This window comes from Sesamum indicum, linkage group LG7 (assembly GCF_026168435.1).
Source record: "Sesamum indicum cultivar Baizhima isolate 11 linkage group LG7, ASM2616843v1, whole genome shotgun sequence".
Taxonomy (NCBI): domain Eukaryota; kingdom Viridiplantae; phylum Streptophyta; class Magnoliopsida; order Lamiales; family Pedaliaceae; genus Sesamum; species Sesamum indicum.
Window position 1 is genome coordinate 5,986,891 of NC_142663.1, and position 22,643 is coordinate 6,009,533.

A 22,643-nucleotide genomic window follows, 5' to 3' on the forward strand; every position below is an offset into this window, starting at 1 on the left:
CGCTTTGCTTCACCTCTCCATCACTACCCTAATTCACTCTAACTCAAATTAACCCCCATTTTGTCCAGTATTTTAGAAAACTTTTATTTTTGATCAAATTTATTACGGGTATTTGGTTCTGTAATTTCTAAAAAATAGCACTTTTAGTCTTATAAACTTTTTTTTTAGATACTTTAACAGAAAATGGCACATGACTATTAGTACCTTTACATTTTTTGTCCCATTAGTTACGAAATTTTCACTTTTTTATTCAATTTTTTTAAAAAAATAATACTTTTGGTCTCATGTATTTAACTGCCACGTGCTCATTTTCATTAAAATTTAATAGAAAGGTGTCACGAGATCACACTACTTCTTAGTTACGGGATCGAAAGTGATAATCTTATAATCAATGGTACCAAAGTGGAAATGTCCTAAGCTATGGGACGAAAAATATTATTTTCTCTTGCTCTTTATATATGATTAGTGAAATTAATACATTTATATAATTATTTTATGAATATATATATATATATATAGCCAACTATTAATTTCTTCATGTTGTATTTTTAATACACCCTATTTTTTGTAAAATTACAAGTACACTCTCTGAAATTATAGTTTTAATTATAACTCCACCTCCTAGGAAAGACAAAATTTAGACAAATTTCTCCTAAAAAATATTATACTAACACCCCTCAGGGTATAATTTCGCAAAGGTGAGGATTGTTTGTATATTTTAATCTAATCTAAGGAGATATCAATATAATCTTTACCCTTTAATTATAAATTTTTTTTATGATTATGTTTACAGAAATTACTGAAACACACCACGTATATAAGATAATTTTTTAAATAAAATAAATAATATTATTTTTATACACGTGATGTATATATATTAAACGAAATAAAATGATGCAATTATAAAACTTGAAATAAAACATCCAATATAGCGAAGCCCATGCTATTTGTTTTGCAGCCAGATTCTCTTTTATAAGTTACATTAGTATATCATGTCCCTTCAGATACTTTTTTATTTAATTTTAACACTACACCCCTGTGGTATGGTAATATTATATTTTATGCCCCTTTAATTTCTTCCAAAGACATGCATATACTTAGTTTTGGACGGTGGAGTTTCATGAATATACAAAAAATAATAATCACATATTTCAATTTTCACTTAGGTAAATTTACGACGAAAACAACCATCAACGCCCCTCAAACACTTAACGGAATTTGTGTCCTGCACGTGATCATTTTATAAAAAAATTAACAAATTTGGGACGAAAGTTGTAAAATTTTTTGAGTTATGAGTAAAATCAACAAAAATGGGACTAGAATCGCAATGAAGCTATTTTATGGGATGTAAAATATAATTTTCCCAATGTCAATATATATAGGATAATTACATTCTTCTCTCTTGAGATCTGGTAATATTACATATAGATCCTTGTAGTTTGAAAATTATATCTAACACCTCTAAAATTTGCTTCCGTCTAACAAATTAATTCATCCATTAGTCAAAATTCACCAAATACATTGATATTAACAAAATAATTAAAGAAAATTATATATTTACCCCCGATTACTGACTTATAGCAGGTTAAGTAAATCTTTTCATGATCAAATTACCCTCGTATGTCTTCACACATTAATACATGTGAGGAGGTATATCTTTACTGTTATAAGGGTAGTTTAGAATGAAAAAAATATTTTCGAACTGCAATAAGTCAGTAATAAGTCAATCAAAGATAAATATAAATTTATATTTAGTTTTTTTTGTTAATATCAACAAATTCAGTGAACATTAATTACTAATGGGGAACTTATTCGTTAGACGAAATCAAACTTTAGAGAATGCTAAATATAATTTCTCATACCATAGGGGTTTAAGTATAATTACACCAAACCTTAAGGGAGTGTATTTATCTTTTTCTCTCTATATAGCTTCTTAATTCTTTTCCTCATTAAGACTTAAAGAAAAACCCTACCAATCAAATATTAATTCTCTCAAGATATATAGGGAAAAATACAATTATTTGCACCATGAAATTTAAAAAAAAAAAAAAAAGCATATGTGTCTTTATAGAAATAATTAAGTAAGGGCATGAAATTTCTAAAGGGACCCTCCCTAAACTCATACCTTCATTTTCACCCCTTCACTTTTCTTGATAGTATTGAGTATTTCTAATTTACTTTCTATATAAACTTAAAAGGTTTAATCATAGAATTGGACCACAAGAACTCATTGAGGGGGAGAATATACAGCATAGCCAGACAGAAGAGGCATTCTTTCTTCTGGTTCCACTTTGATCATTTGATCTCCCAATACAAAAAATAAAGACTGCCAAACATACATGTGTGTGTGTGTGTCTGAGAGAGAGAGAGAGAGAGAGAGAGCACGGCTGCTATCATTTCTTTGCACAGACTTGTGTAGAATTAAAGGCTTGGGATTGAAGGCAGGGATCTTAATCATGGCATGGAGGAACATACTAGCTACATCTCATCTTCTTCCTGTAATTGCAATATTGTGTAAAGATTGCAGAAAGTTTTGGTTGTAGAGAGAGAGAGAGAGAGAGAGAAGAGGTGGAGGGCTGAAGAAGGGTTCAGTCATTAATGGTGTCTTCCGTTGGTTTATGTTGAGACATTGAAAGAGTAAAGAAGGGAGTAGTAATGTATGAAAAGGTGCTAAAAAGCAAAGGTGCTGCTGGGAGGTATATGGCTGTCACCTGATGAGCTACTGTTTCTTTGAATAGAAAGAGAGAGAGAGAGAGAGAGAGAGAGAGAGAGAGATTCCTGGTGCGGAGCTCTCTAGCTAGCTAGCTTTGTTAGCTAAAATCTTCTTTAAAAATTATTAATCTTGGGATTTTCAAGTGTCTTAAAAAATTATCACCTCATTATGGAATCTGCAAACAGCCATCATCATCATCATCATCATCATCTCCAAGATCATCAATTTCTTGGCTCTTCTTCTTCTTCTTCCCCTTCTTGCTATGCTGTTGGTACCACCACTACTCATCCTTGGACTACTCCTAATTCCCTCTTGTAAGTCTCTCTCTCTCTCTCTCTCTCTCTCTCTCCCAAGTGCATGTTTCACCAAAACCCATTTCTCAGAATTGCTTTGTAGGTGAGAATATGCAAAAACAAATTATGATTTTTGCCACTAGCTAGCAGTGTCATCCCTTCACTTTTTTTTCTTATTCTTGAGTTGATTTGATGTTTATCAATGAGAAGGTAGTACTCCTTATTACATATATATCTTTACTTTATATATATATGTACACAGCGCTAGTATTTTCTGTTGCTTCCCATCTCTCAATTTAATTCTTAAAAACTTTATATGAATTTGATTGATAATCACTCTGGAAGTATATACCTCAGATTCGAAATAAAGAATATTTGAGAATCTCAAAAGGGTTTTTATTCTTATTCTTTCTTTGATCCAGAATTAGGGTTGAAAGTCCCTGACAATACTGTTCATGATTCTCCTGCTTTTACAGGAACACAAATGGCTTGATGAGTTCATACCCTAGTGAAAACCTTTCAAATTCAAGAGAACCAAGGCATCAAGAAGCCACTTTCCTCTCTTCACAATACACTTCCATGGCTCCTGCAGACTTGGGCTTCCACTGGGCTAATACAACAGCAAATTTCACCACTCTTAGTCATCAATCTGCTCAAGATTTAAGGATTAAGGAAGACTTGGCCGACCATTACTACCGCAAGTACACCGAGATACTAAGCAGCAGCTGCTCACCATCAAGCACTGATGAACTAAGCCTGCAGAGGAATGCGCAAAGGAGTTTGCAGCCTAACGGCATCGACACAAAGCTCTTTCTAAAATCAGTCTCATCCGGTAATCTGATGAACAAGGCTCAGCTTTCGCAGGGGGACTTATACAGCTCCAACGTTACAGGTGCTGCTGCAGTTAATGGAAGAGGGTTCAGCCAGATTCTTCCTAGCATTAACATTTCGAATTTGAACCAAACGGGGTTGACGAATCCGGCGTCGTCGTTGGACATGAACTTGGAGGCTCTGGATCTCCTTACTTCTTCAAGATTTGGTGGGAGCTATGACCCTTCTTCACAAAATCAAATTGGGCTCTTGAGAGATGGATTTTCTTATGGCTTTGATCATATGCAGCAATCACATCAAATCCCATTGTTGTATAGCTCCAACAATAAGGTAGCTACATTTACACACACATCTCCACAAACATGTATGTTCTTGATTAATTTACCTCCTCCTCCTGTTTACGCAAAAATGACATATCGTATCATCGAAACTAACTATTGGTTAAAAAACCTCGGACATCATCATGTCGACTATATACCCTTTATTCCATGTGATTCAAAGATACATTAATTACTATTATAAAAAAGATGATCGTGTTCAAGTAGATAAAATCACTTTAGGAATATCAGAAATAGTTCATAGGATAGAAGCAAAGCAAAAGCTAGGCACGAACAATTTCATCTTTTCCTTTCTCTCCCTTTATATCATAATATTATAATCTTTTCGACACACGATTTTAGTTATACGGAGGAAATAGGAAAGCTACGACTCTTTTTTCTCCTTTTCCATCCTTTACATGATTTTTCTTTTTTCTTTTTTTCCATTTCCTTTACAAGAAAGAGGTCTTCTCTTTTCTCATTCAAAGGCTACTTCAGCTTTTTGCATTATATATGCACCTTTATATTTTTTCAGAAATTGATGAGTCTTTTACTGCTGGATTTTGACAAGAGAGGGCCATGCATTGTAATTATTCCCCTCACCTTTACTTTTTTTTTTTTTTCTTTTTCTTTTTTTGAATTTTAAAGGTATCGACCCCGGCTAATCTTGGAGCTGCAGAAGCGAAACGAAGCAGCAGTAAAACGGAGCCGAAGGCGCCACTTCAAAGTGCACCAAAAAAGTCGCGGTTAGAAGCACGCGCGTCCTGCCCCCCCTTTAAGGTGCAACAATGTTGAGCATGCGATTTATAATAATTGACAAACTGTTTTTAGTTTATATTTATTCTCGATTGATTGTCTGAAATTTTTATTCATAATTTGATCAATTTCTGGCCTGGATCAGGTTAGAAAGGAGAAATTGGGAGATAGGATTGCTGCCCTTCAACAGTTAGTAGCGCCTTTTGGCAAGGTACGACGTGGTTTTCTAGTTTTCAAAATTAAGAGATCAATATATATCAATCATCTATGCACTCCATTCACAAAACACCAAATATATAAGATATATGCGAGTCTAATACATGCAATTACGTAAATTTGATCACACACATACACAGCATGTACGTTTTTTTATCTTGAGCATACAGTTGCTTTCTTTCTTTATTTTTTTTTTTAAGACAGAATGATACGGTAATAGAATGTAAGAAATCCTTTATTTAATATTCAAGATTAATCATCATTACAGCTTGACTTCCATGTTCTCAACTTTCTCTAGTCATAAATTAATGATAATATGTAGACACCTTCTCCATATATAGCAAATGTGAATATCTTGGAAGAAATTGCAGCATTACAGTTTATCATCATTGTAAAGTAAAACAGTGTTGTTCTACTTAGAAATCTAATCAGTTCATGCTATATTCGGTGCTTTGTGTTGTGCGAATAATTGCCATGTATCCTTATTTTCGAAAATTGAGGTATGTGTCAAATATCTAACTGGTGCTTTGTGTTGTGCGAATAATTGCCATGTATCCTTATTTTCGAAAATTGAGGTATGTGTCAAATATCTAACTACACAGTATATTCAGAACCGAATACAACATCTACGAGACCTTAATCAAATGATTAGGTCATGATGATCAATATGATACTCGCCTTAATTTGCCTAACTAAATGAATATTCACATAAGTAATATTATAATACATATATATAAAGTAACTTAATTAGAGGAGACAGCCGTTATAGAAATGTGGAGTCAAAAGTTGCATGCTTAGGATTTGGGTAAAAAAAGGACATAATATTCTCTCCAAAATCACTTTTCATGGGCATACAGTTGAATATATGTATATATATACATATATTAAAACTTGTGTCTGAACACTTATAGTGATTTATGTAAGAAATGTGACATGTTGGGGTTGGAGAATATTGCAGACAGACACAGCGTCCGTACTCATGGAGGCCATTGGATACATCAAATTCCTTCAGAACCAAGTTGAGGTAATACTCACACTCGTAAACATTCTTAATTTCTTTGTTTTTGTTCCATCATCTGGTGTCTTTTGACCTTTTTTTACCCTTAGAGGGAAATTTTAATTTAAATCTGACCAGTCTGGTTATATTTAATTATTATACAATTTAAGAAGAGTGGCATGATCTAAATAAAAAAGAATCATGATTGACTCTTAGCTAGTAATTATAAGTAAGCTTATATTTTTAATTGGTCCGGCTATAATTATAGATCGTTAGCACTTTTGTTTTATAATTTACTCTATTTATACATCTAGTCTTTTTTTTTTTCCATATTTGGTCCTTTTTCTAGGCAAATTTAGTTCAGTGTTGGCAATTTTGATCTCCTCCACACTAAAATAGATTTTATTTTTGATCATATAACTATATGTCATTAGAATTAAAATTATCTACACAAAATTAAATTTTTCAACAAATAACGATCAAATGTGAGATGTTTATAACTAAATTCGTCAAAAAATTACTAAATATATAAATAGAGTAAACGACAAGATAAAAAAATATCGTGGGCCAATACTTATAGGATAAAAAAAATATATATATAATTTTGCCTTGTAAATTAGTATACATATGGTCAATTGGCCATATATATGAAGCCAACCCACGCATGTGGAGGGTTAAGATGTCTTATCCGAGTTGACAAAGAAACTTGGAGACAAAGATGCATCAACACAAAACCCTTTAATAATGTTACCTTTTTAGTTTTTCTTGTAATAGGACATTAACATTTTGTAAAGTTACATAAAACTTGTCCTGAACCCATGATGATAATTAAAGTCGTGTTCTTTCAGTGACTTAATTTTCTATTCTCTTCCTTAGTCTTAGTTTTAGTAGCATTACTTGTTTGTCTTCTTTCTTAAATATTTGTTTCTCATCATATATTTATTTGTATATTTCTTTTATTTTCATCCCCCAACAAATGGAATATCTGCACCTTCCACATTATTACAAGTATTTCGACAACACATATAATTATATTATTAATTATCGATATTAATAAATTTATGTGTAAAATTTTTGTAACTAATAATTATATTGGTTTCTTGCAGACACTGAGTGTCCCTTACATGAAGGCATCACGGAACAAGTCCAGTAGAGCAATGAAAGGGGTAAGATATCAAATTAAGCCATTAAATTTTCTTTCCTTTTTTTGAAATTTGATATTTTCAAATATTTAGAATACAATGAATAAATTGACCTTCATTACATTCAAACTAATCCTACATTTTGTGAAAAATGCTATTTTAGTCTTGTAAGTTAGGGGTTGTAATTTTCTTGTTCAAATTAATATTCGTAATTTGATTTTATAATTTTAAAAATTATGATAATTTTTATTTCTTTTCATCCAAAACTCCACATTATTAGTTATGTCAACACCTAAATAGGGGTTTTCAGCCAATTTGATGACATGGTAGTCTAATTTTTTGTTTTTATATATATAGGAAATGACTTGACAAATAGAAAATTACCACTTTATGATATGACAAGTTTTTCAAGTTGTAATTTTTTTTGCCAAGTCATTCCTAAAAAAACATGTGTTGGATTTTCATATCATAAAATTCATCGAAAGCTCTAATTTAGGTGTTGACATAGCTGATGACGTACAAGTTTTCAGCTAAATTAGCGAAAAATGACTGAAATTACAATAATTTTTACAATTACAAGATCAAATTATGAATATTAATTTAAATAGGACCAAAAATGTCACCCCCAATTTACAAACTAAAATAACATTTCTCACACGTTACATTTAAAAATATATACTTGCATACAAGATATAATTCAAATAAGTTGGTGGAGGGATTAATGATATATATACCATGATAACATGACAGGGTCCTACTGATAACGAACACGAAGAGCCAAAGCGCGACCTGAAAAGCCGAGGCCTGTGCTTGGTTCCGCTGTCGTGCTTGTCTTACATAACTGACGGCGGTGGCGCCGCTGTATGGCCGCCGCCTCACTTTGGTGGCGCCACGTAGAATCTGAATCCCGCCACCCTTGATGTTGTATCATTAATGTTTTGATGATCATGACTATGTTCGTTTAATTACTAGCCTTGAGAATTTGGGTTCAATGAAGCTTAATTCAATTTTAATGGAGCAAACTTGGTCATCCTACAAAAAGGCAAGAACGATTAAGTTTTTGGGATGGACCAAGTTTGATCCATTATATCAGTAGGTGAGCAGGTCAGGTGTGTTAATTTCCTAGCTCCATCTTAATTATTATTAACATTGTTTGAGTGAATTAATTTAGTCTTGTGTATTACTATCCTTTTTTAAATTTTTTTTTTGATAAAATCGATAACAATTTTATCATAAATTCTAATTATCAACACTTAATATACGTTAATTATCAGTATCAAATATTGACAACTAACTAATAACTATTATTACAGTACAACTTCTATTAAAGTAACTAGGCTAATGCCGGTACGTCGGTGGGACTGATCAAACTCAACAAACTGAAGGTTCAGTGATTTTACAAAATGCATTGTTTTTCAAAGTACGGATTTTGTGGCAGATTAGGGCAAGAGAAATAGAAATTGCGTCTGCAACTCAACGGTCCTACCGCCCCCCCAACAAAGATAGTCTCTTAACTGCCACGTTTAATTCATGTGATTTTTCCGTAAAAAATTGGACAAAAATATGACTTGATACTAACAATGAGAATTTTTTTAAAATAAATAAGACTAAATGTGAGAGAAGTGTAACAAATGGCTGAAAATGAGCTTAATATATGCGACGAGAAATGTGTTTTTCCCAGACAAAAATATTAATTATTTATATTTTTTAAATATTTTTGCACACACATTAAGTGTGCCAACTATTGTCATACCAATTTTTGAATATCTAACTTTACCCTTTGACCTAATGTAGTATATTAGTCTATAAGAATATTTTAAAAAATATATATAGAAGTACAACTCGTAATTTAAAATGATATTTTAGTCAATTCACCACAAAAATTGAATGAATTCAGTACAAACGTACACTTTATTAGAAACAGAAAGAACAAAATAAGAAGCATAATAAAAAATTACTTAATAGTAGGAATATACAAAATTCTCTATAATTTTTATTTACGATTAAATATAGTTACTATTCCTAAAGTATCCACTCTACATCAATTACCCTCTAAAGTATTAAAACTTTCAATTCCTAACCATTAATTTTTAAGTTTAAAAAGTCTATTTTATCCTTATCAAAATTGATGTGGGAGTGGATATTTGAGGGGTGAAAATTGAATTTAACCCTATTATTTACGTGTGCGGTAACTGGTAAGAACATTCTTGATTCCATTCACTTTTGAGCTAACGTTGTAGAACACTTTTGGAATCGCGTCTCGGCTGGAGAAGTGTTTCTATAAAAAATAATAGGTCCTTCCGCTTTATCCTATAACCGGCAATAAGCGGATCGTAGGAAACCGGAGAGAAGCGACTTCATATAAAAGCTATTTTACTAATTTGTCCTTGGACATCCGATGCCCCCAGCCCCTTGCTTCCGGACAATGGAAACAGTCCAACATTAATCTTCACTTCAACACAAACATACAGAGACGTTTATCGTATGATACCAAGTTTTAATTTAAGCACAAGAACTCTATATACGCTCAAAATTTCACTAGAGGCTCTCTCAAGATTTTCAAGTGTGTAGGATTTTTGGTATTTTGCTGTTTTTGACTTTTTGCCCACAAAAATATAGGAGACGAATCTGCCTTCAACAAGTGGCAGAAATGGATGCTGATCCGCGGCAGTATGAGAACATTGTAAGCCGCTCTAGGTTTTCTTGGCACATGCTGTGTAGTTGTCTGATGTGGGTCGATGCTATTTTTCTGTAATTTTCCTTCTTTCTTGAACGCTTTGTTTATGATTCATCTTGTTGCCATTTTGACTTTCTTGATGTGGGTTGTGATTTCCATTTTGATTTGATGCATGTTTTCTGTTTGTTGATATACCCCATTGAAATACTGTATCTTGAGCTGAAGTTTGTGGGTAATATCTTTTGGTTTATAATTGGCAGTTATTTGGATTTAATTGATTATGGGAATTTCTTGAGAATTGTGAATTTGAATTCAGCTTAATTGTCTTGTTTCTGACCAGTTTCAATTGAATTATTACTTCAGACTGAAGCTATTTATATTAGTCCTTTTCAAGGTTGGCTTGGGATATAAAGTGGTGGGGAAAAACATTTATTTTTACTTATATCAATAGAAGATTTTGTGTCGAATATAGATTCTTCTTTTCTCCCTTAGCATTGGGCCGATGCCATTTTACTTCCAGATGATATTTGGTTAGACATCATTGAATTCTATACTTTTGTCAGCATTAGCTGGATGAGGAAAATTCTCTTTGTCAAGCCATTTCTATCAGCGGTTTCAACTATTAACCAATGGAAACTCCTGTAGTGCCCTATCCTTCTAATAACATTTGTTGTGCTTGTGGTCGTAGGTTATAGATTCTTGTTTACTAATGTGCTGGTTTTACCACAACATATCTGGTCGAGGAGAATGTCCCATGACATCTGATGGGCACAGTTACCAGTTTGCTTCAGTTTTTTGCTATCTTTATTGGAGGTCTTTCATGTTAGTCTAATCTGAGTTGATGAGAGAGCTATTGTGAATTTGCTGAGATTACCTTTTTATTGTTTAAACCGGAGTATTCTATCTGCTTATTTATCTGATCTTCAGGCACATTATGTTTATTTTCCCTACAGGCAATAAATGAAAATGACATCCACAAGATTGTTCGCTCATATCTTGTTCACAATTGCTTCAAAGACACATTGGAGTCGTTCATTGCTTGTACTGGGGTGAAGCAGCCTGTTGATCATCTGGAGGACATGGAGAAAAGGAAAAGTAAGGAAGCTACTCGCCCCCCAACCCGACACCTATTAGGAATAAGTTCTTTTCTTAAAGTTTTAGTGACCCTTCTGCTTCCAAAATTGTTTGCAATTTTAGGTCTACCCTTAATTTGTTAACGAGGTTTTCAGTTATCAATATTGTGTGAGCAACTAGAACAAACATTAACACGTAAAGTGTTGTGTCAATCATGACTTACTTTTACCATGTGGGTTTGAGACAGTTTAGTACAATTCTAAGACAGTTTAGAATTGTACTAAACTGTCTTAGAATTTACCTTTTATCAATTATGACTTCTCTCGTTGCTCACATGATTTATAATTGTCCTACTAAATTTCTGGATACCCCAATTGCTAATTTAATCAGTTGTTTTAGGTCTGACTGTTCCCCAGAATAGTAACTTTATGTAAAAGGGGTTGCTTTTCTGTGTTTGTGTTATAGGACATGATGTTCTTTATAATGTATTTATGGTGTTGGGACTCCAGAAGAAGGAATGCAACAAACAAAGAAGAGAAGATAATACACTTAAGGAGTGAGGCAAATCCAGACGAAACAAATTCTTCAAAATAATTGAATGTGTCATGTGAATTAATGCTGCTCTTTGGGTTGTTTGCTTGTGTACTCTAAGATTTAGCAAAAGTAGCTGTTGGACTGATTTGACGGTACACTTGCAGGAATTTTCCATTTTGCATTAGATGGAAATGCATCTAAGGCCATCGAGTTAACAGAAGAATTTGCTCCTGGCTTGTTGGAGGAAAATAAAGATTTGCATTTTGATCTTTTGAGCCTTCATTTTGTTGAGCTTGTGTGCTCTAGGAAAATGTGAGTGAGTTGGTTTAGTTAGAACTTCATGCGAATGCATGTTTACCTAAAACTTAAATTTCTGTGGCAGTGATGAAGCTCTAGGTTTTGCTCAGTCCAAGTTCACTCCTTTTGGGAAAGAGCAAAAATATGTCGAGAAGCTCGAAGTATGTTCAGTTTATGGAGTATATTGTTGTTAATTTGTGAAAACCCCTAACCTTATTAGGCCTATTGGGTTTTAACTATTCTTTAGATGACGGAGAAAATGTTATTCATGCAGGACTTTATGGCTCTTCTTGCTTATGAGGAACCAGAGAAGTCACCAATGTTCCATCTACTGAGCTCGGAACACAGACACCATGTTGCAGACAGTTTAAACAGGGCAATTCTTGGTACTTGTTTCTTAAAGTTGCAGCATTGGGGTGTTTGCTTTCTTTTCCTTTTACCTCACTGGAATGCAGTTTTAGTGATTGATGCAGCTTTATTTTCGTCTTGGCATGAAATCTGACAATTGATAATTTTTCTAACACTTATGCTCGTTGTACGGCAGCACACACTAAACTGCCCAGCTACTCAGAAATGGAAAGGCTAATACAGCAGACAACTGTCGTTAGGCAGTGCTTGAGCCAAGAATTCGGCAAGGTGTGAAGTTTGCTGTTACTCTGTTGCGGAGTTATCCATGTACTTGATTCCTTGCTTAGTTCTATCTTTCTTTTTCTTTTGGAATTTGAGATATACTTTTAAATGCTCTTTATCTTCTGAAATTCAGAGTCTTGGAACCTTCTACACTACTTATACTTAGCGCATAGAAATACCTTGCATTCTCTAGCCATTACTTGCACTAACTCGCTCATTGTTTTACCCATTTCTTGGTATTTTCTAGGACGGACAACAACTCTTCTCGTTGAAGGATTTTCTCAAGAGCTAGGCCTTCCTCAAAGCAACCGGCAAGATATATATTTTCCATTGGTGGCTTGAGGTTTGTGGCATGCAACACTTCGCTTATGAAAAGTTCCTTTACTTAGTCATGAGTGAAGTCGGTAACTATCAGGGCCTGCATTTCTCGTATGTATGTTTAAATATGAGCCAATTGCGGACCTATTTTCATCTTGAGGCGCTCTATGAGCCTGGACGTAGAGAGTTGTAAAAAGCAGAGCGATCCAGTCTCGTCTTTCTACTCAGGATCTTCTGGGCTTTCAGATTGTGTATATGTTTTAGAAACAAGGGAGACAAAAAAAGTTTTGCAACAATGTATGTTGCTAAATGCCATGTGCTCTTCTGCGCGCAGTATCAATGGAATCATGTAGCAAGTGAACGTTCGTTCTGAGCTTTACATCTTTGGTTTTTGCACATTTTCACGTGGTTTACTATTTTCCTCTCCTTTTATTTTATTGATTATTTTAAATTTTTATATACAACTTCTTTTTTAGAAATATTTCATTTGAGCCCCTTTAAATAAAAAATTATAAATTTCTGCCCATCAATTTTTGCCGCGCATTTGTAAGATCATACATATTAATTTTTTTTCCACATTTTTCTTCAACTTTAGTTTTGGGGTAAGCTACAACTACATTTTCTGATATTTGATATATTAATAATATCTTTTATTGTTTGAAAAATTATAAATACTCTTCAAATAAAAAATAATTATGTAGTTCTTAAATAATGAGGTGTAAATTACTACTTCTATCTTTATCAATTCTTTCTTTCTTTAAAAAAGTATTTTGAAAAATATAAGAAAAAAATTAAGGATGAATAAAGTAAATAGTTTTTAGATTTATTAGTTCATAAAAATATTTTCAAAAATTCTAAAAAATAAATTATAATTTATAATTTAAAAATACATATCGGGCAGTTCACTATTAAAAATCAAATGTGGAGGTTATCAAAATTTATTCATTGTTAGATGATTATGGGGTGTTTGTAATTTTTTAAATAATAAAATTTAAGAAATATTATGCCAAATATCCACATTTAAAAGAAAAAAATAGAAATTTTCTTTATTTGTAATTTTACTTGGGCTAAGCCGACGGCTAATGATTGCAAGGGTCCATTGACTGTACTTATTTTTACATTTTATTATTTAATTTTTTTTTGTGTAAACTTATCTTCTCAAGTTTACGAAATTATGCACTTTATCGTTTATAATTATTTTTCAACCAAGTGTTTTATTGAAAAACCACCGCATACAGTGCACGTGATCTTTAATGATTATGAGATGTGGTATTTTTTATATATGCACAGCATTTGATTTTTTTCAACAGAAAAAATCAATAAAAAGAGAGTTATATATGATAAAATGCAGTAAAATTGGGATGATAAGTTGATAAAAAAAAATAATAATAAAATATAAAAACAGCCATAGAAAGGGTCTCGAATTTCACTGTATTTATTTTATTTTATTTTTTTCCTACAATTTCTTGAGAAAATATTGGTCGCCGTTACCCTGCTCTGTTCTATCCGTTAGGACACACACTCCCTCACTCTCTCTCACTCTCTCTCTCACTCTCTCATACACAGACAGATACACACAGTTGGAAGAGAAGGAGAATGCTGTCATGGGTTCCTCAGCAGTGTTCATATTCAATTATCAAATTGCCTTCTGATAAAGCTTCGTTGGCTTCTCTTTCTGCTTTCTCTTCTCAGCCCTTTATTCCAAATGGGTATCTATTAATTATCTTCTTTATCAAGAACCCATAAACTATTAAGATTTCCCGCTTTATTAATTTGAGTTCAATCATTATTTTTTCTTTTATTCTGGTTCTTGCCACTCAGGATTTTACTGCTGTAGGACAAAAAGAGAGAATTTTGGTGTGTCAGTGCTTCTTTTCTATTTTTACTGTTGATTGCCACGAGACTCAGAAATTTGTTTCCGAACTTCTTCTGAGTTTATGAGCAGCCTTAGTTGCCTGATGCGTGCTTGTTTTGTTTTAGATTGAGCTTTATTCGTGATGTCATTACAAGGAAGCTTGAAGTTTCAGTCATTTCTTCATGTAAAATATGATCAAGCAGCTATCCTCTGTAACAGTTCTGTTTAGAATTCACCTTTTGAGTTATGGACCATTCATTCATTTGAGGAAGAAACTACATCAAGATTGTGGTTTTTCTTTTCTTTTTTTCCTTTTAAATGTATTAGATAACCTTCCTTGTATTGCAATATTAACTTGTTTTTACCCCTGGGATTCAACTGGCATTAAGCAGTTGGAGGAGACCTAATGTTAGTAAATTTTAATTCCTTGATAACAACGTGCTATTATACCTTTTAACGTTGATTGGTGGCATGCCATGACATTGCACTTATATGTCAGTCCCTATGAGAATGTGGTTGTATTGAGGTTCAATTGCTACATTATATAGAATAATAATCTCATTTTTGTTTTGCATTTGCTGTTATAAGTATAGACAATAATTTCTGTTTACAGTTCTCCTAGGAAATGGGTTGCACAAAAAAATTACCAGGGTATTGTGGTGAAAAGTGTGCTTGCTAAAATCAAGAATCCACCACCCCCAACCCCTGAAATTCTGGTGAAGGAACCCCACAAATACTTTGATGAGGTGATTATCACTGTTCGGGCCGGAGATGGAGGTCATGGTGCCATTCTCAGTCTGCCGAACCAGAAGGGTCCTTCTAAGTCACAAGGGAAATTTGAAAAGGAGAAAACAAAGAAAAAGAGTTCTTATAAAAGGGATTTTGATGGTTCACTTATCCTACCTCTGGGTGGACATGGTGGTGACGTCATAATTTATGCTGATGAAAGCAAGGATACCTTGTTGGAGTTTCACAAGAAGAGCCGATACAGTGCAAAGCGTGGCGGAAATGTTGATGCAATGGGTGTTTTGTCTTCTCAATTGCATAATGGAATTGCTGCCCCAGCGTTGCGGATTCCTGTACCCCTTGGTTTGTGTACTCCTTTTAGCTCTCAAATTGCCATTTTAATTAGCTTTCAGTGAATGAATTATCTGCAAACAAAAGTTGAATAACTTGATCAGTAATGGGTGTGCTTGGTTTGACTTTAGTTTGACCTCCACATGATAAAAATTACTTTGTTTTCACTAATACAACACTATGATGGTTCTGCATCCCAAATACTTACTCTGTGTTTTGTCCTCTTTTTGCAGGTACTGTTGTCAAACAGAAAAGAGGAAAGCTTCTGGCTGATTTAGCTCATCCAGGTGATGAAGTTGTTGTTGCAAGAGGGGGACAAGGAGGGGTGAGGATCTGTGTTCTTGACCATATCCAGATGTCTAACATTTGCAAAATTATGGGGTAAAATGGATTCATATAATATCTGTAGCTGAGATGGAAGCTTAGAGCTGTGGATGTTCAGGGGAAAAAAAGAACTGTTAGGAGGAAAAATAGTGGGGACTACAAAAGCAGTGCCTGTTTAAGAAATGAAAAATATCATTTCTTATAATTATGATGATAAGGATTATAGAAGCTGCAAGTGTTAATTGTCTGAGCTTGTAAAAGCTCTAGTTCAGCGTGATCTGAATATCTTTCTTTGCTCTTTGATTATGTCTTTCTTTGGATATTGGCAGATTAGCTTGTTGGAAATGCCTGAGCATAGAAGGAAAAAGACGATGACTTTAACGACCAATATAATGAGAGATGACAGTGATAAGGTAATGGCTGATGCTTTCTTTTTCTCCAGTTAGACATTTCATTGCCTATATCTTTCTTCCCCAGCATTGGACTTGAGGGGCTTCACTGGTCAAGAATATTGCATACCAGATTTGCTTTTGTTCTTTGTATCTTTTACATATTGCAAACCTAGCAATGCTGTTCCGTTCTCAAGTGAATGTCTTGATGATGAACTGTAGGATGCTTGGATATGATTCAACGACATGGAAGTTTAAATTGTAATATGTATGGAATGGACTGGTAGAATTCTTCTGAATTGCCTACACTTGCTTGGTGTCTGGACAAACTTGTTGATATGAGGAAACATGAAGGGAAATAAGAGTAACACGAAGAGTTTCTTGACTCAGATTTTTATGTGGTTTGGGTATAAAGTTTATGCCAACACAGGAAAGAAAGAACTACTAGAAAATGAGTTACGGCGACGCATAGACCACTTGGTTCGGCCATACAGCCCATGCCAAGGTTCCAGTGCTGACACCTCTAAGTGGTAGGTGATGGGGTGGGTTCATGCACTCTACCAATAAAAATAATCTCCACATAGTGGAACCCCCTTAATGAGGCATGGAATTCTTGTTCATAATACAACCCTGACTATTATCTCTGTTTAGTGGCATTAACCACAACATTCTATACCATATACAAGAAGGCCCGTATTGTGGGCAGTGCACTCTTTTTGGCAGCCCGTATTTTTTGAATTAACTGCCATGCAAAAAACTATCTTTGGGGTAAGTTTTAATTTGGCTGTAAATAGAAGACATCAGATACTTGTTGATTCAGCATTTGTTGATTTTAATTGTTAACAGTGGTCCTATATATGATTTTATTAGCTTGTTTCGCTCAATCTAATTTGCTTTTCTGTTGCTGAGGAAATGTGGTGGTGTCTCACACTTAAAATGTGATATATTTAGCTACATCTATAAATGTATGCATGTCTGTATGTATGTGGACTGGACCGTAAAGAAGCTTAAATCCTTTTATGATTTTTATCACCAGTTGCATTTTCCTAAAATTATAACGGGCTGATTGGATGTGTCTGATAATGGCACATAGATCAAGCGACTAGAGCTAAATTATGCATTGCCCTTTCAGATGTTGACAGTTATTCTCGATTTGTAACATGTTTCAGGTTTTAGTTCTTGGTCAGCCTGGGGAAGAGGTCAGTCTGCAATTGATACTAAGAGTTGTTGCTGATGTTGGTCTTGTTGTAAGTATTACTTATATTGATCACGCCATAAAGCTAGTCATGCATAATGTGCATGAATCCAGACGTTAGAATACCTCTATATGCTGAGCCATGCACGTGTATATTTTAATAGACACAATTGGATAAATGCATGTGTTGTCTTGTTTTTATGCATTTGAAGTTAAATACTGCAAGTCACTTAACATTCTGTTGTTGCTAATAGTTATTCAGTTTTTGTTGGTTAATCTAGAGTCAGTTATAACTTGTTTGTATCTGTTTTTTTTTTCTTTTGGTGGTAATTAGGTAATCATCCTTAAATTGAAAATTTAGTCTTTGCCATAGTTAAAACCTCTAAACTTCTGTCATTTTTTATTACCTTGTCCAAGTGATTGAAAGATAACTCTTCCTGTTACTGTTATTACTTAAATGTTTAAGCGCTTTGGTGATGAAGAAGTTGAAACAGTATGGAAACGGTTCATTGATGTTGACTATAATGTTGATAGTGGCTCATGAGTAGAATCGAATGCTTATTCTACTTTCTCCTGCCCATAATTGTTTCAGGCATTCTTGACAGACTTATAGGGTATATGTGCAATTAGGCTTGAGTTTATCATCAGATTTTCAGTAATTTTACCTTTCAACTTTCAGGGGCTCCCAAATGCCGGAAAGTCTACCCTACTGGCAGCTATCACACTTGCAAAGCCGGATATAGCTGATTATCCATTTACAACCTTGATGCCAAACCTAGGACGCCTTGATGGTGATCCCAGTCTAGGGCCTGCCCAGTTTTCATCTGAGGCAACACTGGCAGATTTGCCTGGTCTCATTGAAGGTGCTCATCTGGGAAAGGTATGTTTATTTTTAATTTTTTAAGTGGCCTTCGTTACAGCAAATACTTCCAATATACTGAAGAAGTTTAGCAAAGCCTTCGTCAGTTCTCTTTATTTTGTAGTTATCTTGCATAAATTTCTGTTTTGTGAGCTCTAATTTTTGAAAAAATCTGTCATTTTCTAGGGTCTAGGTCGTAACTTCTTAAGACATTTGAGGAGGACTAGGTTGTTGGTGCATGTCGTTGATGCAGCAGCAGAGGATCCAGTGAGTGACTACAGGACAGTGAAAGAGGTAAGATTTTAATCTAGGAGAGCCCGAAAATGAGTTTGTGTTGGCCCTTGTAGTTGTCAGTAAATCATTTTTCGGTTGGCCAACACTCTGAAGCCTCAGTTGTATGCATATGGGATTTTAACGTTTGATTACACATCAAAGCCATTTTAACTTGCCCATGATTTGAGTTGTCCACAGATAATTCACTTCATTAATTGCTTTTATCATTCTTTAATTTGTCTCTTATGTAAATCAGTGGAACTATATGTCCATTAACATTGCAGGAATTGCGAATGTACAATCCTGATTACCTTGAACGACCATATATTGTTGTTCTGAATAAGATTGACATTCCTGAGGTATGTGTTTGCATTTTGTTTTCTGTGTGTGTGTGTGTTCTGTTTTAATTGATAACAAAGAGTTTTCTAGTTACATGCTAACTATCTCAGTCAGTTACTCAAAAGCACAGTCACAATCTCTGCAGGCAATGGAAAGACTTCCAATTTTAACTGAAGCAATATGGAGGATCGGGAGTGATAAGCTAGACTTGCAGATTGATGGTACCTCTGAAACCGCTGATTTTCCATCAGCAAGTGGTGAGGACCAAACTGATAGTGCTCCTGGAGAGAGAAAGGTGAAGGAAATCGAAGAATATCCACGACCCCTTGCTGTTGTGGGCGTCAGTGTCCTGTAAGTTTGTTGGACAATTTCTATTTTTCCATTGTTTATTAGTTGTGTCTGGTGATTCTGTTTTAACCTGATATTTCTAGTGTGATGTTGGCAGTCCAGCCGCCTATTTGTTGTTTGTGCTTCGTGAACTTCGGTTTTTGCATATCTTGTGTGAATATAACTTGTCTTCTTTCTTTTTGATAATTTAATTCCTAGATTGTTTTGTTGAATATGTCAACATCCTTGCATCTGCTAAGAGATTTCTGTTTCTCCGACTGTTTCTTACCTGCATATGAATCGCTTTGTTTATCATGCTTTAATTATGGAGATAGCAGTTTCTTCTCTCTGCACCATCTGAGAGCATTGCTGTGTCCTTGTTTGCAGGAAAGGTATAAGGATCAATGAAATGTTGAAGGAGATAAGAGCAGCCTTGCGCAGTTGCCAGGACGTTATTGGATCACAGGAAATTCTCGCAAAACCATGACGAATTATATCCAAGTTCAGCCAGGCTGCCACAGCCGTTCGTCACGTGCACATGCAGTTGTCGGCCTGACAACCAAGATTTCAAAAAGCTCAATTTTGGTCACACCAATGCTGCAACTCTGGCGTCTGATCGCAACTACAAAAACCTGGAACACGGCTTCTCTGGGCCTTGGTCAATAGGTGATGCCAGGAATCAGCCTTGATGTACAGACACTAGGAAGCCGAAATACACAGAGTGCCTTTGTTAGTAATGAATCAAGTGATATTTTCCTTGTATTTTTGTTCTTTTTCAGTTCATTCAGGTTGCTGTAAAATTCCAGAAACACAATCATAGTCTGAATTAGGCGATCGTGGCAGAATATTTGGGAATGAATGATAAATATCCTCTCAGGAAGAGTTCCAAGCTGCCTTCATATATTCTATTACATTAGCACAGTTTTCCACCAAGTGCAATCTATATCTGTGCTGGCCAAACATAAACAAGACCATAGTTTTTAATAACTGGACACACACATACACGGGCATGCTTATGGCTTAATTATGAAATCATCAAAGATTTTCTGGTAATCTTTGACAGGAGGCTCTGGGAAGAATAACTCTGGACCTGTAAACCAGGTTTTAGCTATGAAATCAGGGTTATAATCTATACATCTAAAACCCGGAGTTTGGACAATTCGGACAACATTAGCTCATATTTTGCCGGCGGAGTGGATCTTCTGATGTAAATTATATTACATTTCCTATTTCGTTCAACGCACACATGCAACATAATAGAAGATGGAATAAAGTTTATAATAAAAAATCTAATTTGGTCAGCCCGGTCTCATAAGGACCAAGTTACCCTTTCTTCCCATAAAAAAATCCCTGAGGTTTGTAGAAACCGCTAACACTCTGTCTCTCATCCCTCTCTTCTTTTGACTTTATTTCACCCATGAGTTATTACATCGCTATCTCTTGGGGCTTCGAAACATTTTCCCGAACTGATGTCACCCACAATTCAATGAATTTTAGTATTATATTCAACTAACTTTGAGTTCAGACCACATCCCACAAGAGACAGGCAAACCGAACGTACTACAGAGCTGTCTTTTACTACTGCACATAAAACCTCAGCGATATTACTGAAATTAAGGTGCTAATTCTTGGGAACCCTCTGCACTAAAGTGGCTAAGGAGCACTAGAAAACTTCACGCTGAAAACTTATCCACCCAGAGCCCACAATGACGTTCTCCCTGATGTCAGGCTGCTAAAATGCACGCACATGAGTGTGTTAATATGTGATATATTATATATATATCCTGATTGTTCTTCCTCGCCAACAAAAGCAGGTAGCTTTCTGAGCTGTAGTCTTCCTCCCCCCGTTTCTTGCCACCTGAGCTTATGTACAAATTCGTGCTTACCCACACTGTACATTGTATCTACATTGCAAGAAAACACAGACAAAATAAAACCAGTTTCTCTTGCCAGGTATCAATGGCCACTCCCCACCCGGAGACACGTGTTAGACCCTTCCCTGTTTCTTTATCTATAAATACCGAATTCCACTCATTGCCTAATTTTCATATCAAAACACACTTTCTTAGCTTGCTTATCATAAAATATACCTCTTTTGAGTGTAAATTTAGCAGGCCTGATTCATAATAATGTTTAAATCCATGGCGGATATGGGAGAGGAGAAAAGGGTGAGGAAGCCTGCTCAGGCGAGCTCGAGGAAAGGCTGCATGAGGGGGAAAGGCGGCCCGGAGAACGCCGCCTGCACGTATAAGGGTGTGCGGCAGCGCACCTGGGGCAAATGGGTAGCCGAGATACGCGAGCCCAATCGAGGCTCCCGAGTCTGGCTCGGCACCTTCGACACCTCCTACGATGCTGCCGTAGCATACGACACCGCCGCCCGTAAACTCTACGGCCCTGACGCCAAGGTCAACTTGCCCCACTTGTATGAAGAAAAACCTCAGGGTCAGGTACAGGCTCAGGCTTCAGTTGAAGCCTGTAAAATGGAGAACCAAGAATACTGTCCGAGTTCTAATCTGCCGATCTTTGACAGTTTTCTGGCCGATGAAATTTCGCCTGTAAATGGGTATCAGGGGGGTGGTGAATACGTGAGTTCTAGTGGGATTTTGAAGAATTTGAATGTGAGCCTGCCGGAGGTTGATGACTCCTACCTGTGGGCCGAGGCAGCAAAAGATACTTCATTCCAGATTGTCCATGAGCCAGCCGTTTTTGCCAGTAATTTGGACTGTGGGAAAGATAGCAATGGTGTGCCTTTCACCTGGTTCTATTAAGCCCTTTTAAACTGAGATTTTAACGTCAATCGCATGTCAAGTATAATGAATTATACTGTACGTATTATGAATAAATCATGCATGCAAGGGGACACGTAAGATACTTGTGACGTACAGTATATACGTCGTTTTCAAGTATTTTTATGTGTCTTATATATATCATATTGACGCTAAAATCACATTTTCGTATTAAAAAAAGTATATACTAAATATAAATTAGTGGATGTGTGAATATAGGTATTTAAGTCGTCGTATTTAAGGTAGGGGGATGGCCCTTGGCTACCTATATTTATATTGTATGTGTTGTAGAGTACGAATTGGAGCTGTTTGTACATGTTGATGTTGATGTATGGAGTCTGTAAATATTAAGTCATTGTAAATGAAACTACAGAATTAAATAGTACAGTATAAAGTTTACCATTAGAGATTTAATTTTTTGTTT

The 22,643-nt window shown here is 35.0% G+C and overlaps 4 protein-coding genes across 7 annotated transcripts; all 4 read left to right on the plus strand.

Annotated features, from left to right (window-relative positions):
• Positions 1 to 2,207: 2,207 nt before the first annotated feature.
• Positions 2,208 to 8,445, plus strand: LOC105166094 (basic helix-loop-helix (bHLH) DNA-binding superfamily protein). 3 transcript variants are annotated; one of them, XM_020695216.2, is made up of 7 exons: positions 2,208 to 3,109; positions 3,483 to 4,167; positions 4,803 to 4,934; positions 5,056 to 5,121; positions 6,085 to 6,150; positions 7,230 to 7,289; positions 8,016 to 8,445. In XM_020695216.2, the coding sequence occupies exons 1-7, from the start codon at positions 2,976 to 2,978 to the stop codon at positions 8,160 to 8,162; spliced, it is 1,290 nt and encodes a 429-aa protein (XP_020550875.1). In that variant the 5' UTR covers positions 2,208 to 2,975; the 3' UTR covers positions 8,163 to 8,445. The 3 variants fall into 3 exon arrangements, with proteins under 3 accessions (XP_020550875.1, XP_011083625.1, XP_020550876.1); XM_011085323.3 differs by having other exon boundaries at positions 2,208 to 3,027; XM_020695217.2 differs by having other exon boundaries at positions 2,208 to 2,696.
• Positions 8,446 to 9,630: 1,185 nt separating this feature from the next.
• Positions 9,631 to 13,193, plus strand: LOC105166285 (LisH and RanBPM domains containing protein). 2 transcript variants are annotated; one of them, XM_088882307.1, is made up of 7 exons: positions 9,631 to 9,948; positions 10,896 to 11,037; positions 11,715 to 11,862; positions 11,933 to 12,008; positions 12,122 to 12,233; positions 12,392 to 12,522; positions 12,725 to 13,193. In XM_088882307.1, the coding sequence occupies exons 1-6, from the start codon at positions 9,916 to 9,918 to the stop codon at positions 12,487 to 12,489; spliced, it is 609 nt and encodes a 202-aa protein (XP_088738433.1). In that variant the 5' UTR covers positions 9,631 to 9,915; the 3' UTR covers positions 12,490 to 12,522; positions 12,725 to 13,193. The 2 variants fall into 2 exon arrangements, with proteins under 2 accessions (XP_088738433.1, XP_088738432.1); XM_088882306.1 differs by having other exon boundaries at positions 9,632 to 9,948; positions 12,392 to 12,483.
• A 1,091-nt stretch (positions 13,194 to 14,284) lies between these two features.
• LOC105166095 (putative GTP-binding protein OBGC2) lies at positions 14,285 to 20,332 on the plus strand. Its single transcript, XM_011085324.3, has 10 exons — positions 14,285 to 14,504; positions 15,264 to 15,739; positions 15,961 to 16,052; positions 16,381 to 16,464; positions 17,610 to 17,687; positions 18,315 to 18,515; positions 18,681 to 18,788; positions 19,052 to 19,126; positions 19,252 to 19,457; positions 19,821 to 20,332. The coding sequence occupies exons 1-10, from the start codon at positions 14,392 to 14,394 to the stop codon at positions 19,918 to 19,920; spliced, it is 1,533 nt and encodes a 510-aa protein (XP_011083626.1). The 5' UTR covers positions 14,285 to 14,391; the 3' UTR covers positions 19,921 to 20,332.
• A 1,132-nt stretch (positions 20,333 to 21,464) lies between these two features.
• Positions 21,465 to 22,633, plus strand: LOC105166097 (dehydration-responsive element-binding protein 2D-like). The gene has a single exon (XM_011085326.3). The coding sequence runs from the start codon at positions 21,563 to 21,565 to the stop codon at positions 22,199 to 22,201; it is 639 nt and encodes a 212-aa protein (XP_011083628.1). The 5' UTR covers positions 21,465 to 21,562; the 3' UTR covers positions 22,202 to 22,633.
• Positions 22,634 to 22,643: the final 10 nt, after the last annotated feature.